Genomic DNA, 24507 nt, shown 5'->3' on the forward strand with positions numbered 1-24507 from the left:
AGAACGACAAGTTGAAGGACCACAAGAATTTCGGGTAGATATCGGTTTTGTCCGAATTGCACAAACATCTTGAAAACTTGTTCGGGACGGAACTATATCGTGAAAAATCGGGTTTAACCCGAAAACGAAGCACCCTAAGCACTCGTTATTGTTGTTGCTTACTGTATTTCATGAATTCTTCACAATCAATATTTTTAGAATAAGCAAACAATAATAAGTAATAATATATCCTTAATATGTAAACTGCAAGGAAGATGTTATAAAAAATCGTTCGCTAATACCGCAAACAAGCCGTCTGCTGGTTCCCTGTCCGAATGACAATCCGTCAGTTCAGTCGAAGCGATTCCGATCACCCGGTGCTTTTCCTGGTACTTCGAGAGCTTCTGGATCGAAAATGCTATCATCAAAGACATATGGGGTCAATTCAAGAATACCGGGCCTCGAATCACGAACATGGTAGAAGACAGACACAACGGCCTACTGAGTCGAATCGACAGGCGGCACCCCAGTTTGGCAGAGCTGTTGTAGTGGCTTCGAACCTCGCAGCATGTCACTCAGAGTCGGATGCATGTTCTGAGGCTTGATCCCCTCGCCATAGGAAGACCACAGTGCCCAAGCGTGCTTCGGAGGAACAGACTGTTGCTTTCCGAGATGGACAGATTAGCAACGTATGTAGCAGAGCACGTCCCCACGTTTCCTGATGTTGTGAACTACTTGGACTCAATTATTGATATCGGCGTGCAAGTTAGGGATATTTTGAAATGACTTTGTGGCTGGCTGTCGGAATGCAATGACACCTTGCTGCAAAACGAGAGACTGCTCAGTTCGTGTCCGAATAGTGGTGATTCACAACGGACCATTTTCTTCTCTTAGGATGAGGAAGCTGGGGACTATTGCAAAGCTCTAATGTGCGTGACTCCAAATTTTTGCGAACCTGACAGAAGGCATATATGCCGTACGGCCTGACATTTTTTGTTATAGCTTTCAGCAGCATCGGGGGGGGGGGGGATATATATTTCCTCAATAACTCGAGTGTAATCGGGTTCAGCTGGACTGCAATTCCTCGGATTCCTCTGCATAATACACGTTACACACCAGTAGACACAGAACATTCCGCAGCGTCTTTGTTTCGCGTGGCGGTTTGGTGTGTTAGACAGGTCGCGCCCTTCAACAGAGTGGGATTCGACGGGCGGATTCCCACAAGTTCTGTGGTCCTGGTCCTGTGGTCTTCCTGGAAATATCGGGTCAAACTTAATACAAACTGGCAGTATGATACGATGGCCTCGATCCTGGCTGGCTTCTCGATCCGATATACACATTCATGCGCTTCCTCGCTATAGCTTGGATTCCCTTTCCCTATTGACCTTTTTGCCGTGTGGATCTTCTTTCCCTATGGATGTTTCTTCCGCATGGATCTTCTTTCTCGTTTGGATCTTTTTTCGCGTTGGATCTTTCTTCCACAAGCGGGTAGGGTCCTGTGGCTACCACGGGGAAATACCCCATGTCATCATCACTTCCCCTTCATTTGTTGTTGTTGTTATCTAAAATGGCTTGTCACATGGGCATGCTAGCGCAAACACGGCATAACTGGGCCCCAAACTCGCCCTTCTTCCCGAAAAGTCAAATGCAGGGCGAGTTTAAGACATGAATCAGTATATTCTGTATTTAGAAGAATAAATACCCGAACCCTGGTATTTAAATATAATCATCGATACATTTTTCAAGACTGGATTTAAATACAAGGTATGAATACATGTATTTATATTTTAAATAGTATTTTAATTATGATGTATTTAAATACTGCCTATCCCTGCCGCAGGACGATGTCGATCATGCGTGATGTTGCATGAGAGTGAAGCGCAGGTTTCGTAGTCTGCTGTTACGGCACGTTTCGAAAAAATTCATCGAAAACGACTCGGTTATTCTGAATGAAACTTTGACGGTTGTATGTGTACAGTTGTACAATACTCGTGAAGATAATTTTGGCTAAGTTGCGGAACCACCCAGGCTGTACGAGACGGTCCTTTAATAATCTTAGCGTAGTGGAAATTCAAAAATCAATGACGCGACAGATCTAATTGAGCATCACGTTGACTAAGCTTACGTGCAGCAATATAATAACATTCATAAGCACAAGACAGAACGAAACATCGTACGAAGTTTATTACCTGCTATCATTCATATGTATGCTGTACAGGCGTGTGGCGCCTACGACGTTTCCTCGCTGGAAACACTGTCGTCGTCGTCGTCTTCCTTCAGTAACCACCGTTGGAGCAACTCCGCAGCATTCTCCCCCGTTAGCGAGGCGGTCTGACCGAACGGCTCGTAATGAAACCAGGGCGTAGACGAACCTTCGTTAACCATAGGCTTACAAGGCACTTGCAGAAGTGTCCTTCCCTTCGTGTCTTTAGCATTGATATTTGAATGTGGGAGTAACAGCTTCATCACATCTACATGGCCTAGTTCAATACAGTGGTGCAGAGCTTCGCAGCCGTATCGATGAGAAGCTGGCGCAGCCAAAAGTAGGTGTTTGAGCACAGGCAGGTATTGGCTTCTGTGCATCTGAGATCTACGTGCGCCCGACCGCATGAACCTCAGAACGTAGTTGCGTCCATCACTGGTATTCACATAAGGAAACAGGGCTCGAAACGCGTGCTCGTACGTGTCATCGTCTTGCCAGTCTGACACTATGTTGCAGAGTTTTTCGGGGGAGTAATAAAGGCTGATTAGTAGACCACAAGTTCTGAATGAATCGAATGTCGTCCCATGCAGTTTCAGATGCACCTGGCTACAGTTCCAGGATGACGGCGCTCCACGCAAATGGATCCACGCATGAGGAAGAAGCAACTTGATGATCTCGGGTGCTGTATGATTATATGTACATCGCAGTGGGACATTGCCCGGCATATTCGTGCGTGTCCGGAGCAGGAGCAACTTTAACGTCTCGATCTCTGTTAGGCTTGCACTTGTGCACATCATGTTCGCTGAATGTATGGCGTATATGGTGGCTAGCAAGTCGAGAAGCTCCATGCTAATGGCAATACGTTTTCCCTTGTGCCGCGTTTCCTGTTTGCACACGCTGAGGCCATTGTTGAGCTTGCTACCAACTTCCACCCACATGTTTGAAAAGTATGCTGGGAGATAAAGGAACGGCATCGTTACCTCAGAGAGGTTAAGCTGTTTCTGCCGATTGTCGGTCAGCCTATGAATATTATAGAGGAATGGCGTATGGCCACGGTTGTCAACAGCTCGAACGTCGCAGTAAGGGAGGAGGAGTTCGAAAATAGCCGACGACATTGCATAAAACAAAACTGTCCTACAATCATCGTCCCTGATAGCATCAATGTCCAAAAGATGAGGATTGATTTCGAGACGACGTTCTCTCTGAGTCCTGCACAACTGTCTCAAAAGGAGATCTAACAAGGCACAGAGGCTGTCGACAGCAGCACAATAGAAAACTGACCGCATTAGCCGTCTTTCTTGCAATGCATTTTCGAATGTGGTTGGAATAACTTCATCCCACTCGACATCAGAGAGACGAGCACAGAATATATTCAATCTACGCCATTTCTCATCGCGTTCCCGCGTCATTTCCACGTACATTAACGGAGTCATGCCGAACTTATCTCTCCGCATCAGTGAATCGTTGATTGGGAGGACTTTCAATACCTCAGGCTTCGCGTGCAAAGCAGCCACGTGTAGTATAGTTCGACCGAACTCATCGACGTCGTACATGTTTTGTTCGGTGACATTACTTCTTAGATAGGAAGCATTCCCATTGATAATGGCGCAATGCAGGGGAAAGGGTGCAGCGGCGGAACTATCGACGAACAGCATAGGCACATAAAATGTATTAGAATATAGCTCTAACATGAGGTCTGTCGTCAAGTCCTTTAATTTACCGTCCTTCGAGATATTGTCCTTTACCCTGTGGAATAGGAAATGGGCTGCAAAGAATTCGGCGAACGTCCAATGAATGAATCCTACAGTTCCGTCGCTTAGCCCATCGACTAAACCGTGTCCCACACGACTCTCAGCCACGTCTTCCGCGAGTCTTCCCCGTGGCTCGAACTGCTCAAGTTCATCATTGGTCAGAATCCCGTCCAGTTTGTCTTGAAAGATATCCCTTACTGCAAGGAGACCTAGTTTGTAGTAGAACTGCTTCTCTCTCATTTCATTTTCATATTCTGAAGCTATAGTGAAATTACGCGCGTCCAGCTGTAATTTCTCCGCTGTGTATATTTTGTACTTGTAGTCTGCGAACTTCCTGTAGATTTCAAACATGCCACTGTTTTCCACGACCTGCGCTGATGCCCTGCGGAAAACGGAACCTTGTTCCAATTCTGCAATCATTCGAATGAGAAGTGGATTCTCCAAGGCTGTCGCTGCATGCTTCATCTCTGCCGTATAGGATGCGACGGTGTTCGCAGCTGCTGCGTGTAATGCATCGTCAGATATAGCAGTCACTCCGTTTGTCCTCCAGTATCTTTCGAGGTAGTTGATCATGTTGTCATTCGAAAACGGAGCGATTTCGAGAGGACAGGTGTAAATGGTATCCTGTATCATGGTCTTGAATATAGTACGGCTCATTAAATATATACGATAAACTAGGGTTTCCCTCAAGTACTTTATAAGCTTCAGGACATACCTGCGACAACCTTCGTTGATCTCGTCGAATGCATCAAATATCATAACAATATTAAAAGGAGTACCATTCTGCACGCACTGATGAAACAAAGCGAACTCCAGTCCTTGTGTTTTTACGCCGCTTAGAATGGCCAGTTGTTGGATGTCACTCACATCAGTTTCCGAATCCACGAGCCCGATTTTTCTCGGGAGGTTGATGTGCAGCACCCATTGCTTCTCATCTCTTTCCTTATATTTCTTCGAAAGCCACAATGCCATCGCGCTCTTTCCAATTCCTGGGACTCCAACAACAACGGTGATTTTCTCCCATGAATCCAAAAGATACTGGTCATCGTGCTGCCTCTCGCGTGCGGCTTCAAGTCTACGCTTCACGTAATAGCCACAGATGCCTTCACAAACCGATGGCCCCACTTCAATGTAGCTTGATTCACATAATTTCAAGAATACAGTAATGTCAATAAATTGAGAGAATGTTTCCGAATCCATTACTTCGCTAAATCGTACTGCATACTCGTCACCCTGAAGTCGTATGTGAGACTTCATTCTAACTTGTTCTTTGCACCTTTGTGTGACGTTCTTAAAGGTAGCTTTGTCAATGCGAGATATGCAATGATTCCCAGCAGATCGAAAGAAAGGGTTCCTTTTTACATAATTCGTAATTTCTTCTGTGTCCCTGTCGCCAACAGCTAGAATTACTCTGGTACCGACTACATCCGAAACCTCGCTCAAAAATCGCAATATCTTTTCCAGTTTCCTTTTGTGATTGCACGTCAGAATCACGAAGTTGGATTTATGATCGCACAAGAGGTCAGTTATTTTTTCGTCCCACTGGAGTGCTTCTAGGAAAAGATACGGCCGCCCCGCTGATTTCACGGCATCATGAACAAGTACCTCTAACAGCGACAAGTTGGGAGCTGTAAGGAGGAGAAGAGGCACTTCTTGCAAGTCATTGTACAGCATGGGATCATCGAATGAGACATTGAGCTCGTCCACCCGATGTGCTTTTCCCAGCCTAGCATTTTGCTCCAGAATTTTTTCCGCGTCTTTTCCGGGACATGCACCTCTTATGTAATCATTCATGTCCGGACTAACAACCTCTTTAAAAAAATTGAATAGTTCAGGTGCCTGCGTCTTGAGGATACCACCTCCAGGAGACCCGTACTGGGCAAGGATGTGTGGAACCCGAACTATCAATTCTTCTTCTTTGTTGCTGGGGAAGGCAAGGCGCAAAATTGGGTCCACTTCGCTTGCGTTCTGTCTGACTCGCCTCTCGATGTCTGTGACGATGTCTCCATAACGAAGCTTCTTCTCCACGTCATGGCTGAAATAAGGTTTTCCGCCATTGTTGTACACAAGGTGAAGGGCAAAATGACAGAGTTCGTGGGCCAATGTGCCCAAGACTTCTTCATCTGGCTCTCCGTCTACTTGTTGGGGGCCCTGCTTTTTAGTCTTTGCTGCCACAAAGATTTCTTCTGTGCTGTTGTCCGTAATTCCGAGATTGTATCTGCTCACACACCCTACCATACACTGGACGTTTTCTCTCTCAAAATCGAATCTGATCCTCAGATGCTGTGAAGTGGCAGATACTTTTAAGATGGTGCATAGGATTTCGACGTTGTCAAGTTTTTCGAACATGCTGTCTACTTGGGTTTCAAAGTGGTCTCGTTTCGTCTGACTGCGCGATCTACTTTTGAGGTAATGCAGGTAAGACTTGTGGTACTTCGTCACAAAGAATTCCTGTCGTTGGAGTTCAGATTTTTGCATGTTGTTCAGGCCACTTAAGCATTGTTCTTCATCGACGTCTTTGAAGCAGCACTTGTGTGACAGCAGTAAACCGTAAATAAAGAAGGCATTGCTTTGCACAGCTCTGTGCAGAGCTGACTCGTCGTCGCTCGGATCCAACCACAACCTGAGATGGCATGCGGTTCGAAGACAGTGCTGCACTTCATGAGTGTTCCTTTCGCATATGGCCTTGTGCATTTGTTTCCTTATGTCTTGCCACCGTAATGATCTTTCTTCCTCCATGTCCTCGTTGCTTTCAGATAATCAGACTTCGGCCAGTGGTGTCTTTGCGGTAGGTGACCTATAATAAAACCAAAGGTGTAAGTACCTGCCATAAATTATGTACTTTCACATTCCGTGCGAACTGACTTGGTCCATTACTGCATTGTTATCGAGGTCATCAAAAAATTCAAACCTAGGAGGCAGAGCTGCCTTCCAGTACAGAAACGCTGTAAAGGAGGCTAAGTCTAATTCTTTTGCTGTTTCTTTTCCGAATAGACCTCTCCCTGCTTGCAAACAAATGACGTCATAGTGTTCGACAGCACCACCAATTTGGTAGAGTTGAACTACGCTCGAAGCTAGGGGCGAATAAGGTCGCGCCCGAAAGCACACTCTAAATCGTTTTACTCCTTAAAGGGTGTAAATCAAAACGTTCATGGCGCACACCTTTTAAGGTGTATTTTAACACCCTCATGGCAATTGGGGTGTAAAGGGTGTAACGTCGAATAAAACTGCTGGGTTTGTGGAAATAAGCTGGTAACTGTGTATTCACAATTACCAGCATATTGCCTATAATCACATTGAGGTCCATATATGTATGCACATCAAGGTGATTAAATATGTGTGTAAACATGCACAGCCGACATACAGACAATCATGTATGGCGTGGCAGCTGTGCATGGCAATGAAGCATGGCAGCTGTATATAGCTTTTCGTGAAACTGTAGACCTTCTCATGAGCAGGCACCTCCCCCATATGCATGTTCATTACTTAGAACGATGCATTTATTCGTTTCTTCAAGGCTTTGCAGTGTTGTACCCACAAATATCTAACCACTGTAAAATGCATTATGTTGTTCATTATCCGCGACTCATCATGATGTTTGGTCCTTTCCTATCTGTATAGTTGTACGCGTTTTGAAGGGAAACACCAGCATTTTAAAGATGTTGCTAGAAAAACTCGACATTTTAAGAACATAACCCCTTCATTAGCGAGAAGACATCAATTTTATCAAATGTATGTGTGGTCGCAGCCCTTCATCAGAAATGCCACATCTACTGATGGTTCCAAGGAGATTCAAGCAGAATCTATAGTCTATGTGAAAAGTGCAGTTGATAATGATAACACATTTGATGTTGGCTGTTGTTGCCAAAGAATCTTCAGAGTAGGACCTACCCGTGTTTATTGAGATTGCAGGCATACATGTTATTAACTCTGATACCATTTTTCTCATACAAACATTAACTACTGTTGAGTATGATGAGCACTATCATGTATTTGTTCTGTCTTGCAATGAGGAGCAAAGTGTTTTAAGAAATTTAAGCACTATCTCAACAGTCCTTCTAAATCCGCATGCATTACCAGATGGTAGTCTTGTTGTAAATCCAGGCCATGCACTGTTGTAATGTAACTTCCTGTTCCCTGTTGTTGTATATATTTACTTTTGTTCATGTGAACGAAAACAAACATACTCCCTTTCTACACCCAGGCGACACACTATCACCATATTTCACCTGAGGGTGGAGTACACTGACGTTACACCCTCAGGAACTTCCAAAACAAAGTTGTAGGGTGTGAAAGGGGTGTGATCTTTGTTAATACACCTATTTTACACCTTTAAAGGTGTAAAACGATTTAGAGTGCACGGTCTTGAGGGGATTACGATGGTCCTTGAAAGGGACGCGACCTTCGGTCCTACTTTTCTTTCAATAGGAGGCAGCGTACAAGTGCCCATTCGTGGAACCCTGCCCTCCCCTTCCGATTTGTTTCGATTTCAGTCTGTCTACCAACGTCATGATGACGTTTCTCGGGTAGAAGTCCATTACTCAAAAATAACCCCAATAAATTTTGGAATTTTGGTGATCACGAGAGAAACGCTTGCATAGCTTTAACAAATTTATCTAGCGACACCATCCCTGAGTCTCAGTGTTGCTGGTGTACTAAATGGGGTGTTTTCTGTGGCTTTCTCACGTTCCACGGTACCTAATCCACCCTTACTTCCTATACCAGTTACAATCGTATGGACTTCATTGTGTTAGATACTTCTGGAATAGAGAAAAGCATTCACTCTTTCAAGGTACATCCAATTCTGGTGTTATTCTATCAATCCAAAGTTTTCAAATGATACCTCGTGTTATTCCGCAGTGATTTTGTCGTTAAGTTTTAAGGAATCACTGGAGCAGGGGTATCTGCCATCTGACTGGAAAATCGGGAAAGTGGTTCCGCTTCATAAGTCAGGCGACAAGCAATACCCATTGAACTACCGTCCCATTTCCGTAACTAATTCTAGAACATATCATATATTCGCACTGCACGGATTCCGCAAGACTTGCGAGACACAATTTATATCATTCGTACACGACCTCAGCTCTGCCCTCGATAACAGATCCCAGACAGGCTATGTTTCTCTACTTTAAAGGAACTGTAAAGTGAAATATAACCAAAATGTTTCAAGGTACCATCATGTAGAACTTGGCTGTGTGATCACACATACAGGTCATCACCTCTCAGTTCTTCATACTTGTCGTACGAATTAATTTGGAACACTTTTAGGAACTGAAAGAGGGCGACCCTCAATGTTCGCAAAGAACAAAGTTGGAGTCGTCCCCGGATTGGCGGATAGATATCACGTGATATTGAAGTACAACGTAACGCATTTAAGACAGGTTACTAATTACCATTAGACTTTTTTGAAGAACAGCAGCAATTCTTGAGAAGTTCGGTTTAAATTCTTAAAGGGACTATCGCATCCGGGAACGTATGTATGATACTGATAGGGTAATGTTCGTCACCGCTTCAGAGTCAATTTGGCTAAATTTCTCTTCCGGAAACAGCTTACATATTAAATAAACGAGTTTTAAAGGTTCGCATTCCATCTGCAGCCAACACGATGATGGCGTAAGCAAGACACACGAATGGGAGCGCAGCGCAGGCGATTGTTTCCGAGGCAGACTTGTGCCCGTTACTCGAAAAAAGTAATTGATTACCGTTACCGTTACTTCAACGCAAAAACTAATTGATTACCGTTACCAATTACTCTACTCCAAATGTAATTGAGTAACGAGTAAAAAAGTAACGCGTTACTCCGTTCGTTACTCTGCGTTCACACAAATTATACCCGTCTTTGTGTGCCTCAGAAAAAAAAAAAAAAAGGTTCAACAGCGGAACAGCTAAAATAACAGGAAAAACAAAAACGCGTAGGACAGGTAGATCTCTACCTCTACTGTATTTATCGCCCGGGATGACGTTGACCCGATTGTGGAAGAAGATTGCCCGGAACTTCCCCATGACTCACTAAACCTCCAAAGCTTCAGGTACCACCACACTGGTGTAGGAAGAGATCTGAAATTCCAGAACGTTATTACAGTGACCTGCGCTTGCGACAACAAAGGCCGACGGCATGAGGGGCTTCACTTGGGGGCAGAACATCTGAAAGATAAGTTAATCTCTGCCGGAAAAGTAATCAATTACTGAGTAATCGATTACTCCAAAAATTAATTGATTACTCGAAAAATTACTCAAAAAGTAATTGATTACAAGTAACGCAATTACTAGTAACGCGTTACGCACAAGTCTGCTCCGAGGTCGTCTGCTTGGCGTTCGCATCGCAATATACAGTACTAAGTGAAAAGTCCTCGGTAAATACGCTGACTTTCGCTTACCAGTGTGAGACCTGACGTAACCACGTTGCGTGAAACACGGTATTACGCTCCTGGCTGTACGAACACGTTCAACGCTAACCAGAAACAACATTCCGCGAGCCGATCACAGAAAAGACGCCAAAGACGCCGTCCCCTAGCATTCCGGATCGCCCGCCCTCCTGTCGGTCGGTCGCCAAGGCTACCAAGGTCCCTCTGGCCGCTCCATGACTGGTCTCCTCCGCGTCAAAGGGAGCGCAGTGATTGGCCTCGTCCGTGGGATGTTTCCAGAGAGGGAATCCCGGAATGCGTCGTCTGCTCTTGCCAAGTTTTATATCAAACTGCACACACTCTTAAAAATGAACTTCACCACATAGCACGCTCCAAGCCAACCATCATCCCGACTTACATCGTTCTCTGACATGATTTGTTGGAAACGGGAGGCGTACGCCTTTTTGTGACAATTAACATTTCTGCATAAGTGTCACAAAAAGGCGTACGCCTCCCGTTTTCAACAAATCAAGGGAGAGAACGATGTCACTCGGGATGATGGTTGGCTTGGAGCGTGCTATGTGGTGAAGTTCATTTTTAAGAGTGCAGGAACAACAACACCAATTCGCGTCGGACTTTCGGCGTTATTATCAGTGATGAACGCGGAGTGAAAAGGCACTACAGTTTCGGAATCGACCGGGACGGACGCGATAGTCCCTTTAACGGTTGCAACGTCCAAGTTGCGTGCCCGCGAGGCTATCTGCGCCATTTGGTGACCTTTCTCTCTCTCTATCACTATCACTATCACTATCTCCGCGTCTCTGTGTCCTTTGCTCGCTGTATGGTGAGCTAGAATGAATGGTGTGCTGAACTGCGACTGAAACCGGGTCGTGACGACGGGCCTGCCGATAGGTGGCTACCAAGGGCTCGGATTCTAGCTCACCATACTGGCGCGCTCGCGAGCGTGCTTGTGGCGCCATCTCTTGTCGAGCACACTCGAGCGGAAAGAAGTAGATAAAGTCGACGTAGAGTCTTGGAAGTGGAACATGGCCCAACGACCCAGCCTGACCACCTATCGAACTCTAAAAGACAAGCCAAGCACAGTGACTCATTACAGAGGCGACCGGGGGAGCTCCCTACTGTTCCAAGCACGCACCGGGTCACCGATGACAAAGAAAATGAAATGTGAGCTCTTCGGCGAAATGGATAACAAGTGCCCTGCCTGCAACACGGATATTGAGGACGTCGAGCACATTGTATTGCAGTGCCCAAACCTCCCTGGCGCCATACGGCACTGTGACTTGAGCACAGCTCTCGGCTTCAAGAGCCAAAGCTGTCCGACGATCAAAAACGGGAACAAAAAGCGTGGTGTGTTTGCTTTACATCTTTCCGTGGCTCTAGCTGCACTTTAGCTCCCTCGCAACATCTCGCACGAAGGCGACGCAAGTTCGCTTTGGGGCGAGTTTGGATACCGATGTTATACGCAGTCGCTTTGCATACGCAAGGAAATGGCGGGTGCACAAATCCGTATGCACAAAACATGACTGTGCGTATAGCCCGTGCGCAGTGAACACGATACTTCCTTACGTGCGCAATCCGACAGCGCACGCTACAACTAAAGCTCTCTATTAGGGAGTTTTACCGCCGTATTCTTGAACAAGCCTCGACTCGACGCTCCGCCTCGACTCCAAGGAGTGGAGGAAAGTGGCGCTGCTCCACTCGAAGAGCGCATGCGTTTCATGAACCCGCTTCGGGGATTCCTCCGCCAAGGCGCTCCTCGAGAAACCGTCCTCGAATAAAGCTGTAGTCTCGTCCCCAGCCGTCTTTCGGGACCACTCGAAAATGTTAATTATGGTGCTTAAAACACACTTATGGCATGAAAAATAAATGTAATTCTTTACTTTATTTCGACCAACGTGCATTACAAATACAAACAGAAAGGTCTGCAAGTGTTTGAAGAAGGGTGCAGGTGTTTCGAACAGGGAAACAGACTGATAGGTTTCCTAGTTTTCTGGTCTGGCAATTAGAACCACAACGGCAGCAGCTAGCTTAATGGCATGGTCACCTCGTATCAAATAATATGTAAGATGATGTCACTGCTTGTCACTCTTCTATTATGTTACAATATGTGGCGTGAATGACTGTTTGTTAGCGGATGGGTACGTTTACCCAACGCCTTGAGGGTAGCTATAAACAATCAAACAAACAAAACAGATTTTACAACAACATCCCGAGCAAAGAATCGGGGAGACCATTCTTGGGGGTCACCACGAGCATGTCGTCCGAACTTTTATGGCCCTCAATCGCGCTCTGCCTAAACGGTAGAGCCTGTTATCCCACCCAACAAACGGAATTCGTACTATTGGAACAACAACTGCAAAAAAAAAGAAAACGAAAAAAAAAAAACATGAATGGAACATTTGTTGAGCCGTTTCGGTGATAGCTGGAGGAGGGGTTGGGCCAGCTTGATGCAGTATAAAGATTACGGAAAAACATTCAGGAGGCAGATCAGATGTTTATTTTTTTTTAGATGTCCAGTCAATGCACTGTTTCTTTTTTTGCATCACTTTTTGCGTGAAAACATCCTTCTAACACACCTTCTTTGTGCTAAATAGCGCGACAGAAGGAAAATTTATTACACCTTGTCTTGGAAAGTGTGCTTGCGAGAAGGTGTGGGATTTTTTCCACAACGCGGCACACCGTCGTTTCTGACACATTCACAATGTCTCCCGTGGCAGTTCGAAAAGTCCTAACGCCATAAAATCACATGTCGACGGGCAGCTGTAGCACAGGAGGTAGAGGCAGCCCACAATTGCACACATTTTCCTCCACTGGCAATGTATCCAAAAGGCTTCGTACGGTTTTCTTCACGAAGCGGTACCGTATACCATATGAGGAACTCGTGATCATCAAAATGGTCAAAAGGAGTTTGATGGCCCCTTATTGAACGTTGTCGCTCAGTGGTAATGTTGTCAGCTCCCAGTTAAATGCCATCGTGGCACAAAACGCAGTCGATGGACGCAGCGAACGACCTGTCTTCCGCCATGACACCAGCCAAACTCGAGTTGAGGAGCGTTCTCGAGGTAGCACCGATGCTACCTCGAGATTTTCGAGGAATGCACGGAGGAATTCCTCCACTCGAGGGGCGTTTCGAGTCCAGGTCGATTTATGAAGCGCAAAACCGGCCTGGAGGAGCAGCTCGAGTCGAGTTTCGAGTCGAGGCTCGTTCAAGAATACGGCGGTTAGAATAGCGGGCTCAGGAGCTTTGCGTGCGCGAGAAGAGAGTTATCGCCACCCACTGCACATGCCCAGAACGTAACCTCAGCTCTTGCGTTTTGCGCGAGCTCGCTATTTATTAGAGTTTGAGTTTGATTTGCAATTTTCTGGCGCAAAGATATCTGGGACCATACTGCGCCGTACTAATAATGTTCGCTATTTTCAATAATTCGGGGTTTACGTCGCGAGACAACTGAGATATGTTCGCTATTTATTAGAAATTGCGGGGCTACGCAAAGTTGGCTTTGCGGCTCTGCGTTGTTCTCGCTGTCGACGAGAAACTGCGTGAGCATTCCCAACATGGCAGGAGTTATCTTGCCATAGCATATATTTTTATTAGGAACAACAAAGCGTATGCTCAAAAAAAGTAGTTCGTCTGCGATCTTAAGTCTTCACTTCTAGCCGTAATGGCGCTGCGAGCAACTAACGCAAAGCAACTTTACGTGACGGGAACGCTGTTCTGTAAGCACTGTGCGGACAGATTCGTTGCGTCCGATATGGCTACTCTAAAATGTAAAATAGCGTGCGCCGCCAACACCGCCAAAACCCAAAGCACGGATTGGTTTCTGAGCATGCGTAACGACAACAACAACTTTATTTGAACGATGATTAGCGGAGAGTTTCATTGCCAGGGGCGATACTCTACCCCATTGCTGGTGGTGATGTGGGGAATGGAATAATGAGTGGTCTCACAGTGAGGAGCCAAGTCCTACGGTGTCCAAAAAGGTCAGAAGTTCTTTCGGGGGCACACGTCCCCCGGTCAACTCCCTTTTGTGATACATCTATCGTGTGGCGAAGCAGCGTACGTTGAAGCCCTGTTGGCGCGTGTACACTTGTTGGGGGAACAAACGACAACGACATCATTTTTGGTACGTGCGCATCTATGCATGCGCCCCCGCCCACGTTTTCTCATTCTCAGTAAACCTGTTGCACCCGCACTGTTCGGCCGTCTGTCATTGCAGATCCAATAGGTTATGGGCCCAGAGTCACGGAACTGACATCTGCGCTGCACAAGAAGGAAGCTGCTACAGGGACAACCGCTTTCCAGGTTGCTGCTCTTCTGCTTCGTGGACTTCCTGACAGTTATGAAGCTCTGGTGACCGCTCTTGATGCTCGTTCGGACGGAGATCTCACGCTAGATTATGTCAAAGGGAAGCTGGTCGATGAATATAACAGGAAGCAAGGGTCTGCTGCCATTACGGGCGACTCAGAATCAGCGCTTCGATCAAAGGCCCAGAACAGCGCGAAGAGTTTAGCCACGGCAGCCGCAACGGAATCTTCTGGTGCAAAAAGGTTGGCCACTTCAAACGAGATTGTCCGGACTGGAAAGCACAACGGAAAGGCTCTCGCAGAACACGTACTAAGCAGCGGGCGCGGACAGCCGTATCAAGCAGGTCATCCTCTCCCAATATGGCCTTTGCTAGCAGTTTTTCTCCTGGAGACTGGTACATTGACTCCGGCGCCACAAGCCATATGTGCAATGACCGGCAATTTTTCACGAAGAGCTACGTGGAGAAGACTGAAACCATTACCGTCGCAAATGGGCAACATGTCTCTTCGGAGGGCGTTGGGAATGGCCTTCTGTATTGTAAAGGTGGCGAATCAGAATTCCAGAAAGTCCGAGTGGAAAATGCTCTCTACGTTCCGGAGCTCGAGAGCAACCTTCTTTCAATCAAGAGGCTCGCACAGCAGGGTAATGTAGTGACGTTCCAAGGAGGCCGATGCGTCGTTCCAAGAATCGGGACGTGATCGTGACTGGTGAGATCCGCAACGACCTTTACACGCTTTTGACGGCAGGTACGGGTACTGCGCACATAACGCAAGTTACCAGTCACCATGACTGCATTCACCATCGCCGTGTGGCGCCATCGCCTAGGGCACCGCCATTCAGCAGCTGTAGAGAGGTTGCACAGGGAAGGCATAGCGGACGGCATCGTTTTGAAGCAGTGCAACGAGCTACTTAAATGCACCAGTTGTTTGAAGGGCAAGATGAAACGTGCTTCCTTGCCTTCACACGCGTCTTCAAGGGCGGAACATCTTTTGGCCTTGGTGCACACGAACGTCTGTGGTCCAATGCCAGTACTAACACCAAGCAAGAACAGGTACTTCATTACCTTCACAGATGACTTTTCAAGGTACACGGTCCTTTACCTACTGAAGTCCAAGGATGAGGTTCCTGCGAGGGTGGAAGAATATTTGGCTTTGGTTTCGAACAAGTTCGGCAGGCATCCGAAGACACTGCGTTCTGATAATGGGACAGAATATACTGGTGGGAAAATTCGAGAAATCCTTCGAAAAACTGGCATCGTACTCCAGACGACGGTCCCATACAGCCCAGAACAAAACGGTGTGTCAGAAAGAAAGAATCGCACCATTTGCGAGAGCGCTCGGAGCATGCTGTTCGGTGCCAGGCTGCCAAAGGCTTACTGGGGTGAGGGTGTTGTTACTGCCTGCTACTTGCACAATCAGTTTCCGAGTAAAGCGGTTAACAAGACTCCCTACGAGCTGTGGAACAGCAAGAAGCCGAACCTGGCACATCTGAGGATGTTTGGCAGTAGGGCTTATATGCAAGTCGCAAAGGAACACCGCGACAAATGGGACGCTCGTGCCATTGAAGGGACCTTGGTAGGATACAGCGAAACACAGAAAGGATATCGTATACTAGTTGGAGGTACCAACAATGGTGAAGGTGTCACGCAGCGTTGTTATTGACGAAACTCCAGTCATGGAGAAGTTCTGTCGTGAGTCCCAGGCGGTACCACCTACGCTAGCACGACGAGGAGGCTGTTCACCGGACTTTATTGCGGAAGGTAACCCCTCTAATGCTGCAAACGATCCATCCGATGAAGTAGTAGTGAAAGTGCTGTCGCCAGCGCCTGTTCCGCAACAAAGTGTAGGCGCTGATGTGCAAGGAAAGGAGGTGGGAGCTAATATGCCCAGGAAGTCAGCTAGGAGCAACAAAGGAGCTCCATCTGATCGGTTAGCGTACACTACCGCGCAGACAAAAATTACACATGTGGCTAACATCGAATAAGTTGCTTGCCAACACACAGAAAACGACGTATGTTGTATTCCACCCCGTCCAAAGAATTCTTGATTTTTCTGGCATGCAACTTTCCCTCGGAAGTCTTATTATTGCCCGTGCAACGACGGCTAGGTTCTTGGGTGTTATACTCCACGAACACCTAAACTGGCAGGCGCACATTAGTCACGTTCAAAATAAAATCACGTCAGGTCTGTATGCTCTAGCTAAGCTCAGGTCCTTTGTCCCTATCAACACTTTGCTCGCTGTTTATTACGCGCTGTTCCATTCGCACCTTTCCTACGGCCTGGAGGTATACGGTCTTACGTATTGCAGCAACTTACAGCCTTTGCTGGTGGCTCAGAAAAGGGCGCTCCGTATTATACTCAATTTACGTCCTCGAGAATCCGTAAGGTTTGCTTTTCCACTTCTTGGTGTCCTTAACATTTTCGACCTTTTGAAGTACAAAGTGTCTCTGATCATGCACGATCTCTTTCACACACCTGCTAGCAGGCACCAGATTCCCGTACAAAATCCTGCTCGGCCTTACCCGCTTAGGCACGACACCAATACACTGCATTTTCCCACGCCTCGAACTAATTATGGCTCACTATCATTAGCATGTTTTGGAAGCCAGACCTGGAATAATCTGCCCCGAAACTTGCGCACAATTACCAACTCCAATGCTTTTAAGCGCAGTATTAAATACTACTTCCGCTCATCTCAATAGATCGCAACATGTTATTGTCATTTTTCCTGTCTTTGTCTTCCCTCACTCTCCCTATCGACTCGGATGTGTTAATGCATTTTTTCTTTTTTGTTTCCAACTGTACTCATGACAGTGCTCCTCGCCCAGTGTGTTTCATTGAATTGTGTTCCTGCCTGGACTGCATCACAGGGCTTGCCCTCGCAGTCCTGTTTATTATTGTATGTTGTTTTTTGTTGTTTGAGAGCAATAAAAGAAAGAAAGAAAGAAAGACTACGACAGCCCCTGATCCAGTCAGTTGGAAGGAAATGCAGAAGCTATCTCCCTCTGAGAAAGTGAAATGGATGACAGCGGCGAGGGAAGAGATGGACTCGCTACACCAGCTTAACACTTGGGATCTTGTACAGCTACCGCAGGGAAAACAGCCATTTGGCTGCAAGTGGATATTCAAAACGAAGCGAGATAAACAGGGGAACGTTGAACCCTACCAAGCGAGGTTGGTCGCACAAGGTTTTTCACAGAAGTACGGCGAAGACTACGACGCAACGTTCGCTCCTGTCGCAAAACTAACAACCTTACGTGTACTCCTAACCATCGCTGCGATAGAAAAGCTAAAGGTCCGACACTTCGACGTTAAAACTGCTTTCTTGAATGGTGATATCGAAGAGAATATATATATGAAGCAGCCTGAGGGATTTGTTCAGGAAGGGGAAGAGCATCTCGTTTGCAAGTTGAAAAAGTCATTATACGGGCTTAAACAGGCCGCGAGAGCCTGGAACGTGAAGGCAAACAAGGTACTACTCGAAGAAGGCTTCAGGCGTGCTGATGCCGATCCCTGCCTCTATTCCTGAACTGTAGATGGTGGAGTGATGTATATTCTCTTGTACGTGGACGACATGCTGATATGTCACCCAAATGACTCAACTATTACTGCAGTTTGGAAGGACCTTAACAAGCATTTTGAGCTCAGACCTTGGTCACGTCAGTCACTACCTTGGAATTGAGATTGAGAGAAGCGGGGATAATCGCTTTCTTCACCAGCGGAATAGGATCACCAGCCTAGTGGAGAAGTACAAGCTTGGAGAAGCTAAAGGCAGTGACATCCCTATGGACGTGGACTATCCGAAACTCACTGGGGATGACGACGTACTGCAGAGCAACGAGATCTATCGTCAATCAGTTGGAGAGCTCTTGTACCTGAGCACGACAACGCGCCCGGACATAGCGTGTGCAATGGGGTACCTGTGCCGACATTTCAGTAAGCCCCGCCAGCGCGACTGGACCGCCGTTAAGAAGGTATTTCGGTACCTCAAGTACACGTTGAATTGCAAGCTGCAACTGTCTGGGGAGCGAGGTGCAAGGTTGGTATGCTACGCAGACGCAGACTGGGCAGGTGACATCAAGGACCGTAAATCAACAAACTGCTACCTCATTAGTCTAGGAGGAAGCCCTGTTTCGTGGTCCAGCGGGAAGCAGACGTCTGTGGCGCTTTCATCAACAGAGGCTGAATACGTCTCAGCGGCGCATGCCTCACAGGAAGTGCGACAGTTGCTCATCGACTTCGACCACAGCATGGACGAGCCGACGTGTTTGCTCGAAAACAACCAGGGTTGCATCAAGCTGTCGGTTAACGAAGGCATTAGCGCGAGGACGAAGCACATTGACGTACGTCATCATCATCTGCGCGACCTAGTTCACCGCAGAGTCATCGACCTCCAGTACTGCCAAACTAGCGAGCTGGTCGCAGACATTTTTACGAAGCCACTGTCGCGAGCAAGGCTGCAGAACCTCAGGGGCCGTTTAAGCCTCGTTGATGGCTAGTCGTCGAGGGGGGGGGGGGGAACAAACGACAACGACATCATTTTTGGTACGTGCGCATTTATGCATGCGCACCCGCCCACGTTTTCTCATTCTCAGTAAACCTATTGCACCCGCACTGTTCGGCCGTCTGTCATTGCGGATCCAATAACGCTGTTAGAAGAAAAGGTATTAAAAAGGTATAAATCAGGTCTGAAGTACAACATTTATGCATCATTACCGCTGTCTATACTCTGTTTAAACGATGTGTGAGGTATAGATCACTGAGGCTATACCTTCTATGGCAGCTGAGGGTACAATAAGGTACTTCTCTATTACGTTTATACCCTCACCATTTTGTATACCTTTTCTTCCGCAACGTGTGGGATCATATTAATTTGTGGCGGGGACGATATCATCAACTGCTGCTGGAAATATTTTTCCTAATATTTGTTGGCGTTGCTTCTTGGTTTCGAATTTGATGCGAATTGTTACGTCATTTCTTTCCTCTCGGATTCACATCCTTGCTTTGTGAGTTTGTGTGCGAGCGTATTCAGCTATTTTCTTGTTTCGTTAGCATTCCTCTTGTCCTTTTTTTAATGTGTGGCAAGCTGGGCCGGGAAGCCGCCACTCGGATATGACGTTGAAATACTAAATCTAATATTACCGTTTTTCGCAATTATACCACAAGGTCTTCAACATATACCCCTAGGAGGTATATGTGCAAATACCCTTGAGGTGCAAATAATATACCTTCAGGGAGGTATACAGATAGTATACCTTAAGGAAGGTATAGCACTTATACCTCAAAAGGTATACGCCCTGGGACAAGCCGTTTATACCCCAAAAGGTATAAATTTTTCTAACAGTGAAGTAGCGTGCAGCACAGCCATTGGAGGAGAGCTCAATTGCTGTACTCGCACATAACTTTACCCAGTACCCGGAGGGGACCACACGGGTTCGAATCCCGGTGCCGGCTGTGCTGTCTGGGATGTTTCCTGGGTTTTCCTCAGACGCTTCCAGACATATGTCGGCACATTTCCCTTAGAAGTCGGCCCAGGGCGCATACTCCCCCAGGGCGTCGGTCGTGACGTTGCTCACCTCTGTGAGGCCGACAGCGGCGAGCCCTTTCACCCACCACCACCACCACATAACTTTAACTGCACTCTCATATCTCACATCTAATAAGGTAGTGATGTTCGCATGTAATGGGGTAGTGTACTGCTCTCCAGTGGTGAATCACCCCAGGTCATAGTCATGATTTATTTGTTGTTGTTGTGCTGTTATAAAGTTTTGGATGTGAAGAAACCGGCGGAAATCTACAAAGGGCTTCAAGTGAAGTAAGGTGATGACCGAGTAGACCCTTGACTGCAGTAACACTGGAGTGGTGTAAACGGTCTAAAGACAGCAGTACGTTGGTAAATGATGATCCCCAGAGCAGCGGCTATCAGACCCCAAAGTCATTGCAACTGTTTTGGGGGACAAACGTGGCACTGCGGGGTTATCTGACCCGTGACGCGACCAACAATAGTCAATACTACTGTCGTGTCTTGGGAGGCGTGTATACCGCTCTGAAGAGTAAGTGGCTAGGATTGATCACCCCAAATATTTCTCACAGGCCCACTTGCACATTACTTGCAATACGCAACGCAAATTGATCATAACTCCTCAGTTTCCCTCCCTCTCGTATATGGGCCATGCAGCAACTTCATTGGTCCTTCTGTCAAATAAGGGGGTAACACTTGAAGGTGAGGCGCACGCGTACTTTCTTGTGTGAACCGAATACGCCTTATTCATCACTTCACCGCATGTTTTCTCCAATCTTTACCTTCTTCCCTGCGCAGAGACGAACTGTCTTTTTTTTTAATTCCGTGTTAGCGCCGCGAAGCAACTGTGGCTATGGGCGGCGTACAGACGTGAACAGATGGAGAGAGTACAGCAGGAAGGAGTGGGGGACAGGGGGTTAGTACGCGTCCTGGGCCGACTTCAGGGGGAACTGTGCCGACATTCGTCTGGAAAGTCTTCGGAAAACCCAGGGAAAACCTCAGACAGCACAGCCGGTGACAGGATTCGAACCCGTGTCACCTCCCAGTCTCGGCGTGGAAAGCGATCATCCTAACCACTATGCCACGGGAGCTGGTAGAGAGACGAACTGTCGTAATGTAATGTCTGGGAGGTATCACTGGTATTACCACGTCCCTCCTACCGCCTCAAGGACAGCAAACCCTATCTGCGCTTACGGTATCCTGGCACGGGAGGACCTCGAGATTCCCGGTTGCAAAATTCCCGTTCTCGAAATTCACGGTCACGAAACAAGGAAAATCAAGGAGAATGCTCGACTTCTTCGTGAGATGACATGCCGTGTTTAAAAATCCGATATCACTATTTAACCAGTCAAATTGACGGGTTTTCGATGTATGTCCAAGTCGTTTTAGCGAATGAAAGCCACATTCTAGTGACCGCTAGGCTCAGCAGCGGACACGACGAAACAGCACGTTGGCTAATTTATTACTAGGTTAGTCCAAGTTCAGTATTTGCATTTTGATGTCCAGGTTAGTCTAAGTTCGCTGTTTGCATTTTCCACCGCGCGACTGTGCATTTTATTGTCAGATAACGTTTGTTTCCAGCACTTTAGTTTGCATCGGGGATTTCGATCACTTCATTTCCAGGTACACCCTCCAGGCAGTAGTTAAACGCTGGGATGAGTGCAGCATAATAAAGTATGTCAAAAATTAAATGTGTTCTGCTATCTCGTACACCGAGGAGTTCCGGATGAGCTTGAACGTCCTCACATCTACGCGTGATAGCACAGGACTATAGGGGTGCCCAGACGACCGGCCTTTGTCGCAGATATAGTGGATAGCAAAGGTCACTAGAGACAGGTAATCCACACATAAGATAGCAGAGTGAAAAACAGCCGGGCGACATAATCACGTATCAGGCTACCTGTGCTTTTTGATACCTTCGAGCACTTTTTATCCTCGTTTCTTGTCCCTTATCTTGTGCAGAACGTATCGAATAATGTTATAGGGTTGTTGCTACGCGAAAATTGAAAGGTAGGAATAAGTGTTATTTGCGTGGCAGTTTCTACGCCGCTTGGTGTAAAACAAAGTTGGTTGTGAAAGGGTAAGATATCATGTTGTAGACCTGAGCCGTGGTCATTATTGAAATCGTTATGATTAATACATATTTCGGCATTATGAGGCACAACATAGGAGATTATTTCAAACATAATTGCCATTTAAATACTGATCTACATCGAAGAGCCAATGGAAAGTATTTCTATTCAGAAGGGTGATGCCCATATCTGTTGCTTCAGTGGCCTTTTCTTTTTTTTTTTTTTGCTAGTATTTGGGGGCGTGTTTTATTTTTCATGGGGGGGGGGTTCTGGGAAAATCCCTGCAAATGAGAGTGCAACTCGACAAACATGCGGTCGTCGTTTGGATATATCACTTCATTGGCATAGTCTCGTTTTGCCCCCGGTGCTGAGACCATGTGGTAGTGCACATGGTCCACCTCAGATTTGCTTACCCACCGAAACACAACCAACGAGTGCACGGCCTTTGCAAACGGTAATAGGAGCAAGCCAGAGGGATGCGCAGTTTTTTGACTTACTTGCACTATGGTGGACTAGAATGAGTTGTGTGCGGCCTATCCAAAGCATTGCCAGCGTGTGCGCCTCGATTGAAGCCGGGCACGTGACCTTCGACAGCACGCGATTAACGCGCACCTTGCGGGTTCTCATTAAACTGCGACAGCAAACTCAGTATTCACGTGTGTGAGTGAGTGAGTGAAAAAGAAAAAAAAATTGAGAAAATTGGCACCACCAACGTGGAAGCCGGCTACTCCATACCACGTAGACAACTCTGAAAACATAGCAATAGTCACACAAAGTCAGAACAGTGAAAAAAGAAAAAAAGAAGAACAGTAATGGAAACAAAGGCACAAAAGTCAAAACTTATGGTCGGCACCAATTTCATACAGGAACGCGACCAAGGCACGCAGCGCAACCAGACTTTCATGCGGGGGTCGGGCACCCAAAACCATAGATAACCCAAGAGGGCGACTGTCTAGGGCCGCGAGCGAGCGCTGAAGTTTCGATCGGGCATCAGAGTATCGCGTGCACAACACCAGTATATGCTCTGAATCCTCGAGGGCGCCACAGTCAGGGCAGTTGGGCGAGTCCGCCTTCCCTATCTTGTGAAGCAGCCGAGCAGTATAAGGAACATTCAGCCGGAGCCGGTGGATAAGGCACTCCATGGAACGCGGAAGAGACTGAGCACGAGGGGCACTGAGGGGCACGGAAATTTAACACTTAACTTAAACTTAACTTATTCACGTATGTGGTTATTTTCGGATTAAAGAATTTTCGAAATTCAGCCTGCTTGTCTGGGTACTGAACCGTTCTATTCGCCGCCAAGTATTTGTACTCAAGTGTGTAACACCCGAGACTATCACGTTACCTATAGCCCATGTGCGCTGCCAGTTCACGCGAGCGCAGCGCATGTGATCTCGCAGGGGCGGCGGGCGCTTCATCTTTATCAAAACGTAAGCACGCTGTAGATTGCCGGTTAATGTGTATATATATATATATATATATATATATATATATATATATATTTATAAGTCCCAAACATCGCCACACCAGCATTGGACAGCTGTTTCGGCCTTATTGGGCCTTCGTCAGCATTGCGTAGGTGGGCGACGTTTGAGCGAGTGACGTCGGAATGTCACGTGGAACGTGATGTCCTCCCGTCAGGGTGAGTGACTCACCTCTGAAAGCCCAGTGCGAAGCCAGTAAAGTATTAAATGAAGAAAAATAGCATACGCTCTTCACGGACATCACGTTCCACGTGACCTTCCGACGCCACTCGCTCAAACGTCGCCCACCTACGCAATGCTGATGAAGGCCCAATAAGGCCGAAACAGCTGTCCAATGCTGGTGTGGCGATGTTTGGGACTTATAAACATATGTTCAACGTGCAGCCAAAGAGCGTATGCTATTTTTCTTCATTTATATATATATATATAGCACACAATAAAACGAACCGGTGACTTGCCTCATGCACCTATTGCTTCTTCCTATTTTTATCATATGACCGTGCTTTTATCTAATACACGGGTCAGGTTGCTTGGTGCCGGTTTTTGATATGGTGAATTAGTTTTACGCACTCAGATCAGGTATTCCTTACGAACGGATTGAGTGGTTCTTCGCGCTTTTATTTTTCTGCTGAACTTTTTGCTTGGCCATGTAGAACAAAAAGTATTAACGTCCCGCTTTCCCTCACCTTCCGACACCCATGCATAGGGGGGGGGGGATATGTTTATTACGAAAAAAAAAGAGGCAGGTTATGAAACGTGCATTTGGTTTTTCACAACTGTTTGTATGCAAACTTCCAAACTGGCATATGTGATGTTGTTGCTCGTAC

The 24507-nt window shown here is 46.7% G+C and overlaps 1 protein-coding gene across 2 annotated transcripts; it reads right to left on the reverse strand.

Moving 5' to 3' along the window:
• Positions 1-2145: 2145 nt before the first annotated feature.
• LOC135400265 (uncharacterized) lies at positions 2146-22783 on the reverse strand. 2 transcript variants are annotated; one of them, XM_064632049.1, is made up of 2 exons: positions 22694-22783; positions 2146-6730 (listed from the first exon to the last, which is right to left on the reverse strand). In XM_064632049.1, exon 2 carries the CDS (start codon positions 6670-6672, stop codon positions 2209-2211), a length of 4464 nt encoding a protein of 1487 aa, XP_064488119.1. In that variant the 5' UTR covers positions 6673-6730; positions 22694-22783; the 3' UTR covers positions 2146-2208. The 2 variants fall into 2 exon arrangements, with proteins under 2 accessions (XP_064488119.1, XP_064488127.1); XM_064632057.1 differs by lacking the exon at positions 22694-22783 and adding an exon at positions 10311-10374.
• Between the last annotated feature and the right edge of the window lie 1724 nt (positions 22784-24507).

Source organism: Ornithodoros turicata, chromosome 1, assembly GCF_037126465.1.
Source record: "Ornithodoros turicata isolate Travis chromosome 1, ASM3712646v1, whole genome shotgun sequence".
NCBI lineage: Eukaryota > Metazoa > Arthropoda > Arachnida > Ixodida > Argasidae > Ornithodoros > Ornithodoros turicata.